The 23437-nt window shown below is 43.4% G+C and overlaps 1 protein-coding gene across 1 annotated transcript in view; it reads left to right on the top strand.

Moving 5' to 3' along the window:
- HTR1E (5-hydroxytryptamine receptor 1E) overlaps positions 1-23102 on the top strand; it is a 43279-nt gene extending 20177 nt beyond the window's left edge. The window contains exon 2 of the mRNA XM_067294815.1: positions 21248-23102. Coding sequence (XP_067150916.1) covers positions 21353-22522 — 1170 coding nt within the window. The 5' untranslated portion in view covers positions 21248-21352 and the 3' untranslated portion in view covers positions 22523-23102. The remainder of the gene's footprint in view (positions 1-21247) is intronic.
- The last annotated feature ends 335 nt before the right edge of the window (positions 23103-23437 follow it).

Genomic DNA, 23437 nt, shown 5'->3' with positions numbered 1-23437 from the left:
GACATGGAGCTACAGGAGCGTGTGCAGTGAAGGGCTACTAAAATGCTGAAGGGACTGGAGCATCTCTCTTATGAGGAAAGGCTGAGAGAGCTGGGCCTGTTTAGCCTAGAGAAGAGAAGACTGAGAGGGGATTTTATCAGTGTATAAAAATATCTAAAGGGAGGGTGTCAAGAGGATGGGGCCAGACTCTTCTCAGTGGTGCCCAGCAACAGGACACGAGGCAATGGGCACAAACTGAAACACAGGAGGTTCCATCTGAACATGAAATGCTTCTTTCCTGTGAGGGTGACGGAGCACTGGAACAGGTTGCCCAGAGAGGCTGTGGAGTCTCCATCCTTGGAGATATTCAAAAGCCATCTGGACAGGGTCCTGAGCAACCTGCTCTTGCTGAGTCTGCTTGAGCGAGGGAGTTGGACTAGATGATTTCCAGAGGTTCCTTCCAGCCTCAACCATTCTGTGATTCTGTGACACAAAGAAACTGGAATTCATCTCATCACTCATTAGCCATCTGAAAATTAAGAGTCCAGTTTAAAATGCTTGTCCATGCTCCTTCAAGCAGTAGAGAAAGACAGACCTCTCAAGCAGGTGCCTCAGCTAATGCTCAAATGGGGTCTAAGGCAGGAAGTGTAAATTGCCCTCCGGAGGTATCTCTGTCTTTTTGACTATAGAAGGAGCTCAGGTGGCAAGTTTAGACTAGAAAACAGAGCTAGCTAAAGGTTGGTGGGAGGATTCCCATCAAATAGTCGTGATAAGGACTATTCTACGTGCCTGTCAGTAAAGCTTGCTCCATCTTCAGTCCAGTGGCTTTAATGTTCAGAGCAAAAATGCACACTGCATACTTGACGACACAGCTCTCACTGCCAAACTTCCTGGAGGAATGTGATTGTGAAGTGCAGGTAGAGCACTGGATGCAGAAAACCTGGCCTTCCATCCCAGCTCTTGCAGGAGCTCTCTGTGTGACTGGAGAATACCCTTCCTCTCTCTGCCTTTCAGCTTTTCCATCTATAAAAAGAGAACATTGGTACTGTTTTACCCAGCCAGGATCCTCAGAGCAGTCATTCACCTCAGTGATGTAATGAGTGCTGAGGAATGCTTCTGCTCTGTGCTGGGCACCAGAAGACATCTTGCTCTACTTCCTCCCAATCTGAATATGCAGCTTAGTGGAATTTAGTCTTTGGACATCCTAGAAAATTATATGAGAGTGGTGGATACTACAAGACTCACCTATTACCTTAACCTGAAGATGTAGTTGCCCAGACAGACAGAATGGCTTTTTCTTTGCCAGTTAACAGAAATTACACTTAGCACAAGCCAGGAGAAGGTACCAGTGAAATAAATACTTTATCTGAAGAGCCCAAATGCAGGCTGCTTCCTTATAACAGTGACCGAGGTGAGTGAACAGATATGAGAGAAAACTACCTTTTAGCTACCTAGCCCTAGATTTTCTACAGAGGTTTCTCTCACTCTGCATTAGCCGTCTGATTATTAGTTTAGGAAATAAACCGATGCATATATTCTGGAAATCTAGTTCTACAGCTGTAGTTAAGCTGTCATCAAGGATGATTTCTGTTTGGGGAGAGATTCGTCTGTTTATATCTTAAACTTTTCCTTCGGATCTATTCCAATTCAGTGATTTCTGAATTCTGCATTCCTCATGATGATTAGTACCAAGTCAGCTCAGAAATAAACTCATCTAACAGTGACACAAATCACAGCAGCTCCTTCCCTTACCTAAGGTTCTGCTCTGTTGCACTGGTATAACTTCCAAGGTGCTCCACTAAGTCAATGAGGAATACATATCTTGTGCAAGTTTTGACAGTGCAAAATTTGCTCAGATTGGTAGGATTTTAGTATTGTCTCCCAGAAGCTAACTCTCCCTCCATTTAATGCCACTCAGATCAGTATGTTGCTTTGGAGATAGAAAAAGAAAGAAGGTTGCTTTGCATTGCCTGCTGATTGATGTCCCCATTTCACAGGACAGGAGGGGTGTCAGGCCTGACAGCCTCTCTGGAAAGGATTAGCACTGCTGTCTGGATAAATGCTGCCTATGGTCTGGTGTTGTAAGCAATGCTGTAATGGGCATCTGCTGCAAAGCAAGAGCTAGCAAGGCTTCACATGTGAGACAAGGAAGCCTCAGATGCCCAGTGAGGATTGCTCAGCCCTTGCTGGGTGCAGCGGGGTCACTCAATATTCGTTCCTTTGTTTTTGTCATCTCAGAGGCAGGTGAGTCAGCACAATCATGGCATTTGTGATTAGAAATCAAAAATCCTCAGACTTTCAACAAGTGTTTCAGGAATAGTATAACAATCATACAGTTTCATGATATGTTGAAGTTGTATATGCATGCGCACATACATGCACACTTTTAGTTCCTGTACGAGTTTGAGAATATATGCTGTTTGAACTTCATAGAACTGACAAATTTTACAACATTTCCTTTTGTTATATTTAGCTCTGATCCTGTAGTAAGTTCAACACAAGTGAGTACCTGTAGCTTCCAGAAGCAGACATCTGATAAAGAGAAAGTGACACATGCTTTTCCTCTTCTACCACTTCATTATCTCCTTCTTTTTTGAGGCAGAGGAAGTCAAGACTTTGCTTGTGCTGATGATTGAAGTACTCAAGTTTATTCCAGAAATTAATATTGTTCTTAATAAGAAAAATGTATTTGAAATGCTCACAGTAGGTGTGAAACGTATCATGCCTTTAAAATTAGTGTTCTGCCACTGAGACAGGAATGGTGGGGGGAGGGGGGGAGTGCTCTGTTTAATTTGGGGGGTTTTGTGACCCTTCACTTGTTAGCACAATATCAATAGCCTTCATTTGCTATGGCTATTAGCTGCTGCAGCAAAACCCAACCAAGGGCAGGACAAATGCTTGCATTAGCATTTCTGTTTAATAAAGGGGTTTGACATGCTAGTAGTTGTGGGATGTCATTAGTGCAACCCACAGTTTTCTGTGTTCAGCATAACTAATCTACTACAAAGAGGGAAAATGGAAATACGGTGTATATATAGTTGAAAAACATATGACTTTCAGTGGTATTCCACTAATGAATCTCACAGCCAAATACTGTCCTTTCTCTCTCTCTCTCTCTCTCACATACACACAGACTCCTGCTATCATAACATACATTACTTAAGGCAGAGTTTGGTTCATCATATTTTATTACAGCTGTTAAGAGACAGATCAATCCTTACAATATATGGATGAACTTCCATAATTACTCTATATTTATGTTTTGTTTGTGGTGTAATTATATTGTGCTAATGGTTTTTGACAGCTAATTACCACTAATTCAAATAATGACGTCTGAAAAACTTGATATTCAATTGGTTTCATAATGATATATTCTACTTACCTCTTATTTACACCGTATTTGCTCCAGACATGCAGTTACATTGCCAGTTATGTCAGCTTAGATGCAATTAAAAATCTTCAAAGGCAAAAATATGGTTTAATTGTCCTGGATAATAGAAAAAATTAAACATCTTAGTTTGGTGGTAGGTATAATAAGGGCCTCAGAGGAAAGGTATGCCTTCATATGAAAGCTATAGCCAAAACTAGCTGCTAGTAAGGCCCCAAAGAATGTAAAACTGCAGTGTCACAACAGTCACTGTATTATATGGGTAACCAAATAGTTATCCATATGTGCTGCCAGTTCAGCTATTTTCTGACACTGATCTGCTAGTTCCCGTGGCTCTCACTACAAAGAGCAAAGTCTCAGAAATAAAAGCAGTCATTCTCTTCTTCATTTGATTTTTCAGGAACTATTCACCAGGTTTAGTTTGAGATTTTTGTTTTTAACTAAGAGCGTTACTGGGGACAATATTATGAATGCTTTCCCCTTCTGCCAGACTTCAACTCCGTGAATGTACTGCCTCTGATGCAATGTCCCAGAGAAGAGACCCAGGCCCCCGCTGCCCCATGTTTGGAAAATAAGATGAAAACATGCCACCTCCCAAAGGCTGAAGCAGTTGTGTGGATGCTTGCTGCAGCACTGCGCTGCACCATGTACCTCTCTGCCCATGCCCTGCTGATCCCTCTGGGGTGCAGAATGGCTCACAGTGCCTCCCTGCAGATGGCACCAGCAGACGGCACACGTGCACAGGATGGGATTTGTGCAAGAAATGCTTTCTTGAACAAAAAGGGATTTTGCCCTTGAGCATTTCCATTAGGGTGCAGGGCACTGCATGGAATTTCCCATGCTTGCAGCAAGCACACTGGCCAGACGGAAATCCCACGCTCGTAGTCCCCTGCAGCAGTCTCATGCCGCTGGCCTGATGGTTTCACCACCATGAGACATTATTCAGCATGAGTAAGGAACCACAATACCTTCTGCTACTATAAAACTATTTTTTTCAATCATACAATATTTTCCTTTCAAATCAGGTCTAGATACATTGTGTGAGTCATCTGCATTATTTTATCATCTAGAAATTGGACATATATCCATTAGGGCTTAATCTGAAATCTTTTGGCCACAGTGGAAACATTCCTATCGGTTTCAAAGGGTTTTGGATCAAGCTTCAAGGTGTTTAATACACTAGTAAGTTTTAGTCTGTTGAATTTGTTCATTTAGGCTTTTATGAATTACAGAACAGTTGTGTACAGATCCAAGTCATGTGGAGATTAAGTAAATCCCATTGACATCAGTCTCCTGACACAGAATAGCAGCAAGAAACAAATATTGACTTTAAAAACAATGCATGTACAGTGACATTTAGCTTGTATAAAGTGATAGTCTCCATGTAAAAACAAATACCACCATTTCCCCAGAGCTGGATAAATGATATTCATAGGTAAATATTTGTGTGTCTTTGACAAGTCTCTAAGCAGCAAGATGAGAAATTGAAATGGAAAATGTATTCATGGATGAAGATTCAATGTAGATTTTTCTTACAGTTTTCCTCAAAGCATTTAGGAGACCTCAAAAAGCAGATGCTTCCTTTTCTGGTTAGTGCTTTAAACGCAAAGTAACGAAACCATAACACACCATGACATAATAGGCTCCTGCCACTAATTTCTTGACCCTGCCACTCGTGCTGTGCTATGCTGCAAGGCTCCTAGCCTGAAAGCACTCCTCAAAAAGCATACCTGAAGTATCTGAGTAATTTAGGAGCCTCATGTCCATTTTCAGAAAGGATTTGTGCACCCAGAAGCCAATATTTCTTTGTCTTTTAGGGATTCTATGGGCAAGGGTTTTTTTCAGTGGAAGTTAAGTGACCTAAGTATCTTTAATAATGTAACAATGTCTGTATAATGGGTGTTTTCCTCTGTATGAGGAACGATTATACAGACTAGGACTCATCAGGTAGGAAAGAGAAAAGGGAGGGTCTGACTGCTGACAGCAAAGTTTGTTAAAACCACAGACCCAGGTCATCTCAGGTGACCCAGAGAAGGTGGCTAGGAAATAAATGTTCACCATAGCAAACTACTGTTCCTACTGTTTAAGTTCTTTTTAAGAAAAGCCATAAAACAATGAAGATAAAGTAGGATTTCAGCCGTGTGCCTGGAGATGAGCACAGTTCATTGGCAGGTAACACTGTGGATGAATTCCTAGTGCTGCCTCCACATTAGGGGCTGCAGGACAAGTCAGTTCCTTTGTCCCAGGTTGCCCTCTTATTAACACTTTTGGGAGGACAGGCAGTTTAGAAGTGAGGAATCATGCAATACTCCCCACCGGGCCTGTGTGCAGGATAGCAAGTGTTGCGTTTGCAAACTGCTTTGGGATCTTCAACTCAAGTAGAGTAAAAATAAGAATTGCCAGCTGCGGAGAACACCCAACCGTAGTCCATTCAGCGACTTCTTCTAGTCACATTAGAGATAGTCCTCTTATTCTTTGGGGGGATTTTTAAGATGTTGCAGTGAGGTGGCTTAGAAATTGGCAGATGAAATCGATTTCTTTCTAATGAGAGACTGTAAAAAAAAATACTTCCTCTACATAAGATTTTTCTCTAGCAAAATTGGTTTTATTTATAACCATTTCACAAGTTCTACATGACTTTTGTTCCAAAAGGGCTACAGGAGGAGAGTCACAACTAGGCAGTTTTGTTTCTAGCCACAAAACAAACAAAACACTGTTTTAGTCCATAGGTTACTGACTTTCAAAATAACTTGTGTTATTTTAAAAGTTATTATTCCTCATGCTCTATGGAGAGTTCTTCCATTCTCCACATAACTGAAACCTCCAGAGAAGTTAAGAATTACAAAGAAGAGTAAATTATTGAACAAAATAGGTTTTGAATAATATATTTTCTTTCTGTAAGCCCATTTGAAAATGGGAAACAAAGGGGAAACAAAGGGAAAATAAAGATTTCCTATTCAGAGAAACTATGCTGTGACCAAGGGGACACTAAAATATTTTGTCCCTGGATCTATTTTTTGAAGCAAGAGATATTTTTTTAGAAGATAATGGAGCAAACCCAGCTCCTCCCCAAGTCCTCCAGCACCTTATTGGGCCATCCTCTATTTTCTTAACACACCAAGATGGACGCTGTCTATGCAACTCCCCGCTTAGAAAGAAGGATCTCTTCTGCGCTGAACTCCCAGTCCCACTACTGCAGAGCACCTATTCTTAGAATTGCCAGAAATTGTTTGGAGGCAATTACTTTGCAATGACACCTCACCAGCCACCTCCAGTCCCTGGGCCACCGACCAGTCAAGCATCCCGAGCGTTGTCCTCTAAGTAGGTCTATAAATCCAAGCAATGGCATGCTCCTCTTCTCTCTCTTCCCTGTCCTCCCCCTTTATGAATTACACGGAGGGATTTCAGAACTTAGCCGCCAACGTCTAATATGGTATCTTATTATCTGAGCTGTCCTCCCACCTGTATTTTATCTGATTGCAGCTCTTAGTCATACAGTCAACGAATAAATAGTCTGAATGGGATTTTCAACAGTAGGAGGAAAGATTATGGAGGGCTCCGTGGACCCGCCAATACTCAGCATGTGTGCTCTTTTGTTGTGTGCGTGTGCAGATGTGTTTCTAAACCATTCAGTAAAACAAAAGGGAAGTACAGAGCAAAATAACAAGGCCAAAAACAGCAGTAGGTACTGCAGCAGCACAAAACCTATGGCAAATGTCTTCCCTTAAAGTGACTGGCTGTTCCACAGCAAGAGATTTGGTCCGTCCCCACATCTTTAAGGTTTGTACATTTTCCTGAAGCAAATTTCTTATTTGTTATCTTTAACTAGTCAAAACAGGTATCAGTGTCATGGTCAATCTTATAAAAACAACGTAGGTTAAAAAAAATAGAAAACTTAAAAAATTAGTTAAAATCATGAGGAGGGAATGTTGGTAACACGGCATCTTTTAAAGACACACACACAAAGACAGGCAAAACAGAAAATTCAGAGAAAAGGTCTTTTTTAGTGGTGAACAACATTTAGGAATGTGAAGTTCAAGTAAGACAGCAGTCTTAACTATGTTTTCTAAAAAAAACCCAACCTCTCTGCATGAAGGTAGCTGCTATCCGTGAAGATTGCAAGTCAGCAACCTGTGCAGGCTGTATTTTTCTTTCCCAAATGAGAGGTTAAGTGTGTGGGTTACATGTCTGCTGGCTCTAGCTATCTACTAAATTAGGAAAGCAGCAGGGATCAAAAGCCCCTTCTCTGCACAGAGACAAGATCCCTTGACAAGCATGATGCCGAAGCAGCTAAATGCTGCTGTGGGGCAACCGAGACAAGCTTGCATGCTTCTGTTAGCACAGATGTCCTAGGTATCTGTGAAGAGCTAGTCAGCTAGCTTTAATCAAGTTACCTCCATGACAAGGCTGCCTAGCCTCAGAGACAGGGAGCTCCAGTCGGAGAATTACCCTGCTCTCTGGACCGGGCGAATTAACCCCTTCAGCCCTCCATGCTAACATAGCATGACGTTTCTACAACCCAAGCTAGATCGTTTCAATGTTTAGTTAAATGCCGTCTGCAAAATAGGTGGACTACTTTTTTTTTCCTGCACTGCGAGACACAGATTTATCATGGATGGCAGTTTGTAGCTCACTTTCTGTAAATGAGGCATACACCCAAGCATCATGCAAACTGAGTCAAAGCCACCCAGCTGAGAGCCTTTCTCTGCCTGGCTATGTCAGGGCTGCCTCTCGCCGTTTATGCTGACTTCTGCTTCCTCAGCCCTGCTCACCACGCTGAGTTACAATTGCAAGCCTTCATAAGCCACCTCTGGAGAAAGCGGAGGTATGGGGAGAAGGTCCTCCTGCCACAACTTCGTTGGAAAGGCAGCGCTTACACATTTTGACAGAGTAGGGTTGTACGGCTGATTACCATATATTCTGTCTGAGAGGTTGTGATATCCAGCCACCCATGTCTCCTGGCTCCAGGGTATGGAAAAATACAGCCTCCAGTGTTTGTAGGCTAAATGCTTCAGGCATTAAGCTACTGCATGAAAAAGGGAAAGTGAAATGAGCTACATGGAATGAGCTGAACCTTAAAGGAGCATTTTGTGTGATGTGAAACAAAAGGGACTTTTAAAATGTTCAGTGTTAAAGGTCTAGACTGTTATGAGAAGCAATGATAAGTTTTAAAGTTATTTTTAGCTTGATAATCTTTTTAAAGCAAATTATTACAAATGAGCCACCTACTCAAGTTGTTTATTGGAAATCTAGGCATTTTACCATCTCAGAAAATTGTATTCATGTCTAACTAAAGATGGAATGAAATCTGCATTGAATCCTAGTTTATACCAGATTGCAGCTCAACACCATCTGACAAACTTACACTACCTAAGATTTACTAATTCTTTTATTAAAAGCAGGTAAAAATGAGTAATCATCTGTGAATGATATTTATACCACTGCTTGTGGGAGGAAGCATGGTTTGAAGATCATCACTAATTATTGTTTCTTATTTGCATGTGCCAATATCTAACCCAGAAAAGCTTACCTCTGAAGTGTAGTCCTGAAAGTGTTTCTTTAAAAATAGCTTTGCAGATCTCCCTGCATATAGTCTTTCACTAACTCCAGTTTAGATTGATTCAGGCCCAGGTTTGTACTAATTCTGCAAAATGGTGCATTTTTCAAATGATTTAGTTGCACCAATGAAAAAATCATCCTGGAGATTCTGGAATCAGTTTAAAACTGGTATACGTCAATTAAGCTTAAGTAGGTTCCTTACCAGGTAAAAATAAATCAATAAGCCCACCCTAATGTGTTTGACCAGCACTGTGCAGTTTCATATAACCCGAATTTCAGGGTAGAGTATGATTGTTTTCAAATATAATCATCCTGAGTGTTGCTAATATGACATAAGCATTTATGAAGTAGATGAAAACAGTTTCTTAAAAAATGACATACATGTAGCAAACAGCATCATTGTATAATTTTTGTTAGAGAAGGCTGTAACCAGGAGTTTCAGCAACAAAAAAAAATGAAATTTTCCCATTCTAACTAACAACAAACTGCTTTGCTTGCCTAGTCACAGTGACTTACCAGTTAGTGAGAGACATTATCACAAGGCCTAAGCCAAGGTGTTAATTATCTCCTTGACTAGACAGTATTGTCAAGGTATTTAAGGCTAACAAACATTGGAGTCCTCTTTGAGGTTCCTTTTTCTCGCTGAACCACAGTTAAATACATACACAGATTTCTTGGGTTTTATTAGTGGGTTGAAACTACCCACCGTGTGCACCGAAAAAGCAGGCCTGTTGCTTTAGCGCAGAGGCTGGGCTGCATTTGCAAGAGGTGAACGCCCAGACCTTCTCCCTCTTGGGACCCGCGCTAGCTGGGGTCACGTGGCCACAACTTGTTGCTTCCACTGCCAGGCCTCCACGAGGAGAGACTTGTTCCCTGATGCAAATAGGTGCAGAAAAAGACAACGATGGTTTAAAAAGTGTTGTGTGCCAGAAGAGCAGAGTTTAACAGCCTTGTGCGTGTGCTCCGAAGTTAGTGCCTGGCTAGCTTTTGAGCACATGCAGAGCAGGCAACTGGGGCGTATCATGGGAGAGGAGTCTGAGACCTGGCCTCAGCAGGAGCCAGAGCCTCTCCTGCCCCCCCTGAGAAAAGATATTGAGGGGCAGCTGACAGCACCACGTTTTTCTGAGAGGCAGCATCGCCCCAATCACAGCGGTTTTCTCCCAGCCTACTGGAATCACTGACTGTGAAGGAAATCGTCTAAGCTGGCACTGTCCACTGGAAAGTGAGGTTAAGCAATCCTGACAAGTGGGGAAAGATCCATTTTCACATACTGAGATCATTAAAATTTCACCTTAATGCTAGGGTTCATCATAAGCTCTTCAGGAAAAGATCTTGGAGAGCAAAGAAACACATGTGGGACGGTAGCTCTGTGGAACAGATACAACACTGTTAATGCACTGCTTTGGACCTTGCAGTTTTGGAAACACTGTGGACAGTGTTTAAGTTTCAATAAACATTAAGTAGAATCATTAAAGTAAGCACACAAACACACAAAAATGACCTGCATGAATGCACTCATTAGATGAATACCAAATACTTCTTTTCACTCTTTCACAGACAGAAGGAAGCTGTAAGTGCCTCAATATTATTAGGAGGTGGTGGGTGGCTGCCAATGCCATAGGCACCAACATGGTGATATCGGGGTGTGCGATCCACCTGTCCTGGGTGTTCCTGGGCTGGCCAGGGGATGCACCCTGACCCCCCAGGGATCCCGGCCGCAGAGGCAGGTTTGACTCATGTGGTCTATCAGAAAAACAGTTTTAGTTTATTGCCCTGGCTGTGGGGGAGTGATGCGCTGCCTGATGGGTACCCCCGGGTGGCAGTGCTGCATGATTTGCACACCTTCTTATCCCTTTTCCTATTTCTGGGCCCTCCTTTTCACTGCCCTCAGACCTCCCTTTCTCCACCCCAGTCTCCTCCCAAATAGACAACCCTGCCCCAGTTACTTCCAGTTACTGCCCCAGTTTTGGTACATCAGTACCCAAATTTAGTATTTCTGATACTATTACCTAGGCAATCTTAGCCTTATATGCAATTACTAATATGGTCACCTAGGTACTGGGGGTCTTGCAAGGTTGTTCGCCCCAAAAGGTCTCCAGCACTCCCCACCAATTATCTGTGAAGTTTGACTGTTTCTCACTTGACTCTTCCTTAACCACCTGCAATACCCAGCCATCCCTCGGGGCGCTGTCTGTAACTTCTGTCAGGTTCTTACACTGGTCTCATCTGTCTTATCCAGTACGTCCGGCAATTTCTCACATTGTGCCTAGCAGTTTCCCGTGTGCTGTTTAGCCAGCTTATCCTCAGGCCAGGGCTGAGCCAGCAGCCTGGTGGCTTCCTTGCAGCCCTAATAATCTTTGTTACACAAACACACCGGAGAACAGGCTACGGGCTGTTATATCTTTGATTATAATGTACTGGGCTTCAGTTATTTACGTACAGGGTGAGTATATGTATTAGTGTTAGTCAGATATCCCCAGATCTAAATGCACAAATAGATAGCCAGTGCAGCTGCTGGATGTGCCTCCAAGATACTCGCTTAGGTCTGAATTCTTCTGACTTGCCTTTTCATCATGCTGCTCTAGTCACCAGTGTGCGCAGGGAAAATTTAACTTGAAGGTCAAACTCATACCTCAGTTTATACAAACTTCATAGTAATTTCATTCTGAACCTCATTCAGTCTGCATAGGAAAAGATTGCATCCCTAATCTTGAGGCCCCCTAATCCAGCTATGAGTCTCTCAAAGACAGGTTCTTCCAAAATTTCTAGCACAAAAATAGCCATTTCATTTATTATCCTATCTCAATTTGCTCTGTTGTAAGGTAACCCCAACCCACCTTCTGATAGTTTGCCTTCACTTTGCCTACAACACAGATAGCATCAAAATCTCATGCTGTGAGTGTGAATATGAGCTGCCTGGTAACAACAAGATTTTATTTTGCTGACAGTCCTGCCACAACCTGATATGATTCTGATCATCTCCGTTACCTCAGCTTCTGGGTACTGCTTTTCCTGGTATGGCATGTTATGAACAGCATTAAATGCCTATATAAATTGTAGCCAATTAAAACTGCTGCCACATGAACCTCTGCTGCACTGAGATCCACAGAAGACCAAAGGATTCCAGAATACAACATAATACACTTGGAAATCTATAATCTTCAATTTAACTCAGCTCTCTCAGTTGGCTACCAAGGAACCATGAAGCCCCAAAATATGTTTTGATTTTACAAGAGCAGGATGATCTAAAAAGTTATAACAAAAATAATATCAAAATGAATTTAGAGTGAAAGGCCTGAATTTCAGTGCACTGTTTCTGAGCTTGAGAGAACCAACCAATGACTTTGAGCATAACAAGGAAGAATATTGGAAGTTTTAGTATTTTTTCATAGTTTGAAATATCAGCATTATCACAAATGTGCTAAGTAATATTTTCCATAAGCTAACCACCTGTTTCACAAAGCCCACCATGGTTTCCTGCCCTTCACAGCTACAACTATGAAAATGTTGAAAGGGAAAAGTACTCAGACCAATTCAGGTTTTAGCAAATTCAAATTGATTTATTGCTGCTAAGGCCACAAAGATGTATAATTTGCACAGTGCCTTAATTGCTTAAAGGAAATTTAAAACCATGGACATAAAGGAACTGCCCCCACAACATGCACACAGTGTAGACTGGCCTCATTCTCTCCAAGTGATGTTATTCCATTTCTTATGAAATACTGGAAAGTTCACTAGCTGGGGATCTGGAATCAGACCCTCCACCAGAAATTCAGAGTACTCTGCCGCATGATGGTCCTCTGCTGAGAAGGTGGAGATAAATCCTGGCAGGAGCAGACATGAACATTGCTATCTCACAGCATAAAGCTGTCCAGCTGTATTTAAGGAACATTTAATCATCCCTTTCCCCCTTCGTTCCTCCCAGACAGTACACAATGCCATTACCGATAAAGAGCTAATAGGAAATGTGATTGATTCCCGTTCAGAGGAACTCAAATGAGTTTCTCCCATCAAACTGGTAAAATTAGTCCCAATGTGAGATGACTGACAGCCCAGAAGGATACAGCTGCAAAACATAAACATGTCAGTGCTTTTAGTGAGAATACTTTAAATAATATAACTATGTTATTAATGTCTCCTCCAAGAGGTGACTTGGATAAAACCACAATCAATTACTATAGTGGTAGTAATACTATATATAGTGATAGCACACGTGATACTGAAAACCAGCTGTTATTAACTAAAGTTAGTCCAGTTCTCTGTGTTAAAATACTTTGTTTTTCTGCTAAACCCTTTGTAGGTAGTCTCTCTACATATGTATGTCATAAATGATCTAACACTCATACTGTAAATTCTCCAAGACAGTAGTTCCGCAAGACCAAAACAGTTAAATCCTGCCCCATGTTAATAAGCAGGGCTGATCATTGACACCTTCTAGTAAAATCATTTCCCATCATAAAACCCATTTCTCATCTGGGCCAAAGTATTTCATATTGGGTGCCTTATAGTTCAAAAGCAGAGAGATGAAAGCCAGACAAGCAAGGACAGTGAGAAATAGAGTGGAACACAGACATGAGGATGGCTGGACATTAGCCCTGGCCAAGCTATGGGAGGTGGAGGCTGAGACTGCAAGAGAAAGTCAAGTAGTCGCAGCTCGCTGTGGCATAGCAAGAGGTGAGCTGGGAGGTAGTGAGGGATAAGGGACTGCATCTGCTCTTGGACGTAGGAATTGTGATTAGTTCGTACAGAAACAAGGATGCCTCAGAAAGTGTGGGGCAGAAAGGGGAAACAGCCAGAAGAGTTAAAACACCCAGAGAACAGTCCCACCTGGGAGTGTGGAGGGAAACACTATATCCCTGAGTTTATGCTCTTGCTTTCTGCTGTCATCTGTGAATCCAGCTGCAGGGTACTGCTGGTCTATCTTGAAGACAAGAGGTTGCCAGTTCCCCCCCATTGCACCACTACCTCAAGTAATGCTGACCTGGAAAACAACTCCAAACCCTCTGACCCAGCTGAAAACCTGTCTGAGAATCGATACAATCCCGTGTCCCACCATGGAATATTTAGGGGAGGGAATCCTTTTTAGGAATGTTGGAGGTTTTGCACAAAGCACATGGGAAGGCTATTGTTAAGATGGTAAAGCCAAGCACTCCAAAGTGAGGATTTCCCAGGTAAAAGGTTCTGCAGTCCTTATCTCTTCTATTTTCTGTAATGCAGATGTTAGATGCCCTCCTCTCTCATGGAGGCAGAGTGCATCCTGCTTATGTGTGAACTAGATAGGAGCAGCTGATGAGGACTGCAAAGGATGAGCTGCTGGAGAGCTTGGGAAGCTGGGGCATGAGGAAGCTGCTGGAGAAGTCAAGGGTCAGTGAAACTTCGCCTGCCAGTCCCTATGCTATGGCCCTCACTTTCATAATAGCTGCCTTGCCACACTGGGCCCATTTTGCCTTGGGGGCAATTTCACAGAATCACTGAAGTTGGAAGGGACCTCTGGAGATCATCTAGTCCAACCCCCCTGCTCAAGCAGGGTCACCTAGAGCACATTGCACAGGATTGCGTCCAGGCGTGTTTCGAATATCTCCAGAGAAGGAGACTCCACAAACTTTCTGGGCAACCTGTTCCAGTGCTCTGTCACCCTCACAGTGAAGAAGTTTTTCCTCACGTTCAGATGGAACTGTCTGTGTTTCAGTTTGTGCCCGTTGCCTCGTGTCCTGTCGCTGGGCACCACTGAAAAGAGTCTGGCTCCATCCTCTCAACACCCTCCCTTCAGATACTTGTACACATTGATAAGATCCCCTCTCAGTCTTCTCTTCTCCAAGCTAAACAGGCCCAGCTCTCTCAGTCTTTCCTCATAAGAGAGATGCTCCAGTCCCTTCATCATCTTTGTAGCCCTTCGCTGGACTTGCTCCAGTAGTGCCACATCCCTCTTGTACTGGGGAGCCCAGAACTGGACGCAGTACTCCAGATGTGGCCTCCCCAGGGCTGAGTAGAGGGGGAGAATCACCTCCCTCGACCTGCTGGCAACACCCTTCCTGATGCACCCCAGGAGACCATTGGCCTTCTTGGCCACAAGGGCACATTGCTGCCTCATGGTCAACTTGGTGTCCACCAGCACTCCCAGGTCCTTCTCCGCAGAGCTGCTTTCCAGCAGGTCAACCCCCAACCTGTACTGCTGCATGGGGTTATTCCTCCCCAGGTGCAGGACCCTGCACTTGCCTTTGTTGAACTTCATGAGGTTCCTCTCCGCCCACCTCTCCAGCCTGTCCAGGTCTCTCTGAATGGCAGCACAGCCTTCTGGTGTATCGGCCACTCCTCCCAGTTTTGTACCATCAGCAAACTTGCTGAGAGTGCACTCTGTCCCTTCATCCAGGTCATTGATGAAGAAGCTGAACAAGACTGGACCCAGTACTGACCCCTGGGGCACACCGCTAGCTACAGGCCTCCAACTAGACTCTGTGCCACTGATCACAACCCTCGGAGCTCTGCCATTCAGCCAGTTCTCAATCCACCTCACTGTCCACTCATCTAGCCCACACTTCCTGAGCCTGTCTATGAGGATGCTATGGGAGACAGTGTCAAAAGCCTTGCTGAAGTCAAGGTAGACAACATCCACTGCTCTCCCCTCATCTACCCAGCCAGTCATTCCATCATAGAAGGCTATCAGATTGGTTAGGCATGATTTCCCCTTGGTGAAGCCATGCTGACTACTCCTGATCACCTTTTTTTCCTCCACTTTCTTGGAGATGGCCTCCAGGATGAGCTGCTCCATCACGTTTCCAGGGATGGAGATGAGGCTGACTGGCCTGTAGTTCCCCGGCTCCTCCTTCTTGCCCTTTTTGAAGACTGGGGTGACACTGGCTTTCTTCCAGTCTTCAGGCACCTCTCCTGTTCTCCATGACCTTTCAAAGATGATGGAGAGTGGCTTAGCAATAACGTCCGCCAGCTCCCTCAGCACTCGTGGGTGCATCCCATCGGGGCCCATGGATTTGTGGGTGTCAAGTTTGCTTAAATGATCTCTAACCTGATCCTCCTCAACCAAGGGAAAGTCTTCCTTTCTCCAGACTTTCTCTCTTGTCTCCAGGGTCTGGGGTTCCTGAGGGCTGGCCTGAGCAGTAAAGACTGAAGCAGAGAAGGCATTCAGTAACTCTGCCTTCTCTGCATCCTTTGTCACCAGGGCACCCACCCCATTCAGCAAAGGGCCCACATTTTCCCTAGTCTTCCTCTTGCTACTGATGTATTTGAAGAAGCCCTTCTTGTTGTCCTTGACATCTCTTGCCAGATTTAATTCCAAATGGGCCTTAGCCTTCCTGTCACATCCCTGCATACTCTGACAACGTTCCTATATTCCTCCCAAGTGGCCTGTCCCCCTTTCCACTTTCTGTATACTTCCTTCTTCTGGTTGAGTTTTGCCAGGAGCTCCTTGCTCATCCATGCAGGTCCCCTGCCCCCTTTGCTTGACTTCTTACTCACAGGGGTGCACCGATCTTGAGCTTGGAGGAAGTGATGTTTGAATATTAACCAGCTCTCTTGGACCCCTCTTTATTCTAGGGCCCTGACCCGTGGGATTCCTCCAAGTAGGTCCCTGAAGAGGCCAAAGTTTGCTCTCCTGAAGTCCAGGGTTGTGATCCTGCTTTTTTGCCCCGCTTCCTCCTCACGGGATCCTGAACTCACTATCTCATGGTCACTGCAGCCAAGGCTGCCCCCAACCTTCACATCTTCAACCAGTCCTTCTTTGTTTGTTAGTACAAGGTCCAGCAGCACACCTCTCCTCGTTGGCTCCTCCACCACCTGTGTCAAAAAGTGATCATCAGTGCTCTCCAGGAACCTCCGGGACTGTTTGTGCCTAGCTGTGTTGTCTTTCCAGCAGATATCGGGGTGGTTGAAGTCCCCCATGAGAACCAGGGCCTGGGATTGTGAGGCTACTTCCAGCTGTCTGTAGAAGGCCTCATCAACTTCCTCTTCCTGATCAGGTGGCCTGTAGTAAACACCCACAACAGTGTCACCCATGCTAGCCTGCCCTTTAATCCTTATCCATAAGCTCTCGACTCGCTCTTCATCCACCCCTAGGCACAGCTCGATATATTCCAGTTGCTCTCTCACATAAAGAGCAACTCCACCACCTCACTTTCCTGGCCTGTCTTTCCTAAAAAGCACGTAGCTATCCATGACGGCACTCCAGCATGCGAGCTATCCCACCATGTCTCTGTAATTGCAATGAGATCATGGCCCTGCCATTCACATAGACTGCACACAGATCTCTAATTCTTCCTGTTTGTTCCCCATGCTGCGTGCATTGGTGTACAAGCATTTCAGGGAGGTAACTGAGCATGCAGGTTTCCCAGGAGGGGTGCAAGAGGATCCTGCATAGTCATGTCCCGTACACACTTCCTCGGCTGCATGCACCTGCTGGAGGCATCCCGATTTGAGCCGCATTTTGCTGACTACCCTGGCACTATAACTCTCCCCTTCCCCCATCTTTCCTAGTTTAAAGCCCTCCTTACCAGGTTGGCCAACCTGTTGGCAAAGACGCACATGCTCTTCTTAGTGAGGTGGATCCCATCTCTCCCCATCAGTTGTTGATCTTCAAACAGGGTAGCATGGTCGTAGAAACCAAAACCCTGTTGCCAACACCAGCGGCGCAGCCAGTCGTTAACTTGGAAAGTCCGTCTCCTCCTCCTCTCATCCATCCCCCTCACTGGCAGGATTGAGGAGAAGATGACCTGGGCTCCCAGACCCTTGACCACCATCCCCAGAGCTCTGAAATCCTGCTTGATGGTCTCCAGTTTGCCCTTGGTGTCACTGACGCCCACGTGGAAGAGCAGCAGTGGGTAATAGTCCCAAGCGTGGACAAGCCTTGGCAGTCTTTCCATGACATCTCTCACACGAGCCCCTGGCAGGCCACAAACCTCTCTAGACATGAGGTCAGGTCAGCAGATAGATGCCTCCATCCCCTGCAGCAGGAATTTCTCAGATTTGCATCTGATTTGAGCAGGAGCCGTGTCCATACCGTAAGAAGCACTACATAAGGCTGAGCCTGTCGAAAAGTCAGTTTCTAGACACCACAGACCCCACACAGGAAATTAGTGGAGACTTTTCTGACTTAATCTCTGCATCTGTGGTCCCCATCTGTGAAACATGGGCAACAGTCCCCTAGGGACACTGTGAAAAGAAACTCCTTGAGCACTGGGAGATGATAACCACAAGTTCTTGAGAAAGGGAACAGAGCTGTGGTCAGAGCAGGCTGTGACTAGTGTGAAGCACTGAAGGGAGGGGGCCGAATTTGATCAAAAGCAGGAGAAAAGAAATACTGAAAAGCTGCTCAACTTGCATATGAGTGGGGCAGAGGGCCTGTGGTAAAATACAATGTCCACAATTAGTGTTACTAATTAATGTTATAATGCTATTATGTATCACAGTAATGTGTGTAAGGGATGAGAACAGGCACTGATTTAAGCTGTAGAGAAAACCTTCAGCCTGACATTTCCAGACCTTCAAGAATTTAAATATACTTCCTCAATAATGTTGGTTTAATACAGCTCTTGCATGTGGTATTTATTTATATTGACTGAATAGCTAAGGACTCATTTCCTATAACGAGCATGGGAATTAAAACAAAATAACTCCTCACTGATAGATTTTGACGTGAAGCAATGGGAACGCCACTGACCCAGGCTGCCTGCTCTGAGGTACCTACAGGGCAATGTTCTGCAGGGAGGATGCATTGTTTATCTTTTCACCCTGTCTTCAATTATTGCAGTGGTTTCCCAGGGAAAAAATTCAGTCCTGGTGAGCAGTGAGCAGACTTAACCAACTTCCCCTGTGTGATCAGCAGTATCCCTTGTTTTGACAAAAACCTTTGGATTTGAGCCTGTTAAAGTGTGATGGGTTTTATTTAAAGACAAGTTTGTTAAGGGGAGAAAGGATGTATTTTTCAGAGTATGCTTGTGGTGCTGAGAGAGGACAGAGATCCAAAAGGATTTCCCTGGGACTATATCACTGTGAAGGGCCACTTGAGGAGAACCACAGCCATTCAGTTCCTGTTGGGTTAAACATGCACATAGACAGTGCTCAGCAGGGCATATGATGGGGACCGTGCAGAATGGCTCCCTCTCTGAGAGAACCACCAGGAGCCCTAAAACTTCCAGGCTCCCAGGGAAGTGAAGACAAGCAGAAAAAAATGCTTCTTGTATCCAGAAGCACCAGGAGCTCTCTTGTACATGGGCCAGATCAACAGGCGGTTGTAGACGATGTGTGGGTTCCCTGGCATCTTCTAGTCCCTTTGAGTTTGCCTGTGCACCAGGCTGGGTAATTGTGCTGAAGAAAGCATACAAATTGCAATTGTATCTGGGCCATGCCCCAAAAGTGCAGAGAGGTAGAGAAAGCCTCTTTGCTTTATCCCTCTCCTCTGATAAAAAGTCAGACATAATCAGGGTGCAAACTAATGAAGCTGAGATCTGACTTGACAGAGAAGACTCCCATGAACATTTGTGAAGAAGGTTTTACCTGAAGTTTTGGCTTTAGGCTTTAACCACCAACTCAGCATTTTCAGTACAGTCACAACCTCAAGGCTGATACTGAATTTCCATCTGGTTTGTCCACTCCATTTTTAATGAGCAGGCCAGACATTTTCTCCAAAGCTATTCATACTTTAAAGCAATTTATGAAGAGCAGAATATAGTTCAGGGGGTTCCTTTTGCTTTTACTATGAGGAGAATTTAAAACTCCTCATATTTTGACAACTTACAGTCTACGATGATACGGATCTGCTTTCCTAGGGCCTATCTGCAAAGAACAGTTTTTTTATGAAGTTTCTATTTTTGATTGCTCCTCATCCAGCTCATTCAGAAGAAGGCACTCTAATTTCTGAATAAGACCATATGTACACAGAGCTAAGCAGCTGACTAGCTTCAGATTCATAATTCCTCATTCAAATTCTTAGTTCCTCATCAGCTTGCATGTGCAACCTCTCTCTCAGAACCTAATCTAAATCCTACTGATGTCAGTGAGGACAGGTTCTACCTCTCCAATTTAGCCTTCTAAAAATCAGGCATGTGTTCTAAATGCAATTATGAAGGAGCCACTTGTAGTCAAAATAGAGAAAGATCAGCATTTCCAGGAAGTGATTCATACCATCTGCCTTAAAGACTTGTCTTAAGCGGGGACAAATGTATTTCTGGCAGTGACTATCTCATTCCATTGCCTGTTGAGGGCACCTACACAGCTAGCCCAGAGGTTTCCTTTCTCTTAGACAAGTGAAGCCAAGGGAAGGGATCTTTCTGTTTATTTTAATGGCAAAAGGTCCAGGCTTTCTGTTTGCTGAGATAAATTACAAATGAGAAAGCAAGGCTTCAAAGGGTACCTCTAGTTGCATCCCACAGATTGCTAACTCAGTCAGCATTTGGATGTATGGAAAAGACATATCAACTTTCTCAAAATAAACTCGTGAAACAAGATTAAACCTTCTTCTTTTTTTTTTTTAAGTGTTGTTTGTACTTTGCATCATAGTGGCCTGACTGACAGGGAGCACAATTTGATAGAAATCTCAAAGAAAAGGCGAATGCTTTTTGTCTGTCTCTTCCAAAGACACACTCAGTGGGATATGTGAAATGTCAGAAATAATTAGACAAAACTATATAAGCTCCTAGCAACACTAATGTGCTGTGTAAAAGTGAGTATTTGCTACAAAGCTTTAAACATTTGTTTGAAGGCTGCATGTTAAAGGTAACCTGAGTATTTTTTTAAATACTGTTTCCAAGATATTGATTAAGACAGACCTGGATATGAAAAAGCAGTATGGAAAATTATGAAATGCTGCCATGCCTTTGCTGAAATAGGATGCTCTATTTCTTTTTTCCAAAGATGATATATGGAAGTAATCGATCCTTCTTATATAGCAATTACAATGAAAAAGCAGATTTCCTTAGCTCATCATCTGCTGGAGCTTATTTAACAAAGCAGAAGAAGGACTAGCTCCCAGTACCAATAATCAAATAATCAATAAACATAGAAATGTTTGTTGAAAGTGACTTTTGGAGGTCCTTTAGTCCAACTTTCCACTTCAAGTGAGATCTCCAAAGTCAAAGAAAATATACGAGTTTATACCAGAGGGAAATCTGGCCCAAAGTCTTTTTTAGAGGCAAAAAAATAGAAACAGAAACTATGAATGCAAAGAAAAGGGGAAGTAAAGGAGGAGAGGAGAAGAGAAGAAGGAAAAATAGGCCAAGATTTTTATTTGAGGTGGTAGTATTAGAAGTGTAGGATTTCTGCCAAAAAGTGGGATTTTTTTGTAGGTTTGCTAACAGATGTGTTTTTATCTTCTAGGAAAACAATGATCAGGAGAAAACCTGAAAGCTTTGAGCTGCTCTGGTGAATACGAGGATATAAAAAATTTTGCATCTGAAGCACCTCTGTCCCTTTTTCAAATGGATGAGTTCTGAGCGTGGAACTATTAACTACCTAAAGCAGCAACTTCTTCTTTCACTGTGCAACTTGGAGGGGAAAATGAATTTCACAAATTGCACCACTGAAGCCAATGCGGCTGCAAAGCCAAAAACAGTAACTGAAAAGATGCTTGTTACCCTGACCTTGGCCACAATCACAACCCTGACTATGCTGCTGAATTCTGCTGTGATCGCAGCAATCTGCACAACCAAGAAGCTCCACCAGCCAGCAAATTATTTAATATGTTCACTAGCTGTGACAGATTTGCTTGTTGCTGTTCTTGTCATGCCCTTGAGTATCACTTACATAATGATAGATAAATGGACTTTGGGATACTTCATCTGTGAGATCTGGCTCAGTGTCGACATGACCTGTTGCACATGTTCAATTCTTCATCTTTGTGTCATTGCTCTGGATAGGTACTGGGCAATCACAGACGCTATCGAATATGCCAGAAAAAGAACGGCAAAAAGAGCTGGGCTGATGATAGTCACTGTGTGGACTATCTCCATTTTCATATCAATGCCCCCTTTGTTTTGGAGAAATCACCACACTGTCACTGTTCCCAGTGAGTGTCACATTCAACATGATCATGTCATCTACACTATTTATTCCACATTCGGGGCATTTTATATACCCTTGACTTTGATTCTGATCTTGTACTACAGAATTTACCATGCTGCAAAGAGCCTTTACCAAAAACGGGGTTCAAGCCGCCACCTTAGCAACAGGAGCACTGACAGCCAAAACTCTTTTGCCAGCTGCAAGCTCACACAGACATTCTGTGTCTCAGACTTCTCCACGTCCGATCCAACCATGGAGTTTGATAAAATCAATGCATCTGTGAGGATCCCTCCTTTCCAAAATGACCTGGACCTGGCTGGTGACCGGCAGCAGATTTCTACGACACGGGAACGAAAGGCTGCTCGCATTCTGGGACTGATTTTAGGTGCTTTCATTTTGTCTTGGTTGCCATTTTTCATTAAGGAGTTGCTTGTGGGCCTTCATATTTGCACTGTCTCTCCAGAAGTAGCTGACTTCCTGACCTGGCTTGGATATGTCAACTCCCTTATCAACCCTTTGCTGTACACTAGCTTTAATGAAGATTTCAAGCTGGCCTTTAAAAAGCTCATCAGGTGTCGAGAACATACTTAAAAGTACTAGGAGATGATGGTGACATGACTCCTGGCCTTAAGAATGAGTAAAATAATTTGACTCTGTCACCATTTTGCTTGATAAAGGAGATTTTTGTGCTTGCTCATTTGCTTGACTTCTCTTTAGCCTGTAATTCATTCTGCTGTTTTTTACCTCTGGTGTTTTTCATGGTAAAGAGTTTGGAAAAAATTTTGTTCTACAAAGGCACGGATTTTTTAGCAAGAAAAAAAAAAAGAAACTATTAGGTATTCTTGTTTAAGGCATTTTGTCTAATCAATGATTCAAAAAAGAAAACAGTATCCACAATTTGTTTATACGTCTTTCATTTAAGAATCAAATGTCTAATTTAACACGCACTGTAGTAATATAAAGGTTTATAAACTGAATCCCATAAATACTTATTCAAAAATTAATAAGCATTTCATGGTCACAACAGTTAAACAGTAAATCTTTACTGTGGCATTTTGAGAAAATTGTAACAGTCATTTAACACCATTTCCAGCTTAGGTCATGGCAGAATAAACTATTCTGTTCTTTCTATACCTGCAGAAATTTAGAGTAAATGTACCATCATAACAGAAAGCAGAGTTCACTTTTTTCCTTTTAAAAATGGATCCCATTTTGTACTCCATGGTATTTGTTTAAGTGGCTGATTGTGTGTAAGATTCCTGAGAGACATCTGTACAGTTTGTTTGGTATCTGAGAAAACAAAGCTAGCAAGTGTCACATGTGTAAGACCAGCTGCACCGCTGACTGGTTACGTTTTTAATATCACTAAACATATCTCTTCAGGTCTCAGGCCTTGTGCCTTAGTCGGCTGTCCAGTGGAATTATTCAGTTTTTCCACCCTTCAGCTGAACCTTGCACTGCAGAACCCCCTGGATCAACCAGTCTCACCCCACAGGCTTACCTGGA

Source organism: Apteryx mantelli, chromosome 3 (assembly GCF_036417845.1).
Source record: "Apteryx mantelli isolate bAptMan1 chromosome 3, bAptMan1.hap1, whole genome shotgun sequence".
NCBI classification, from domain to species: Eukaryota; Metazoa; Chordata; class Aves; order Apterygiformes; family Apterygidae; genus Apteryx; species Apteryx mantelli.
Note: the sequence above shows the minus strand (reverse complement) of the source record. Positions and strands in the feature narration are given on the sequence as shown.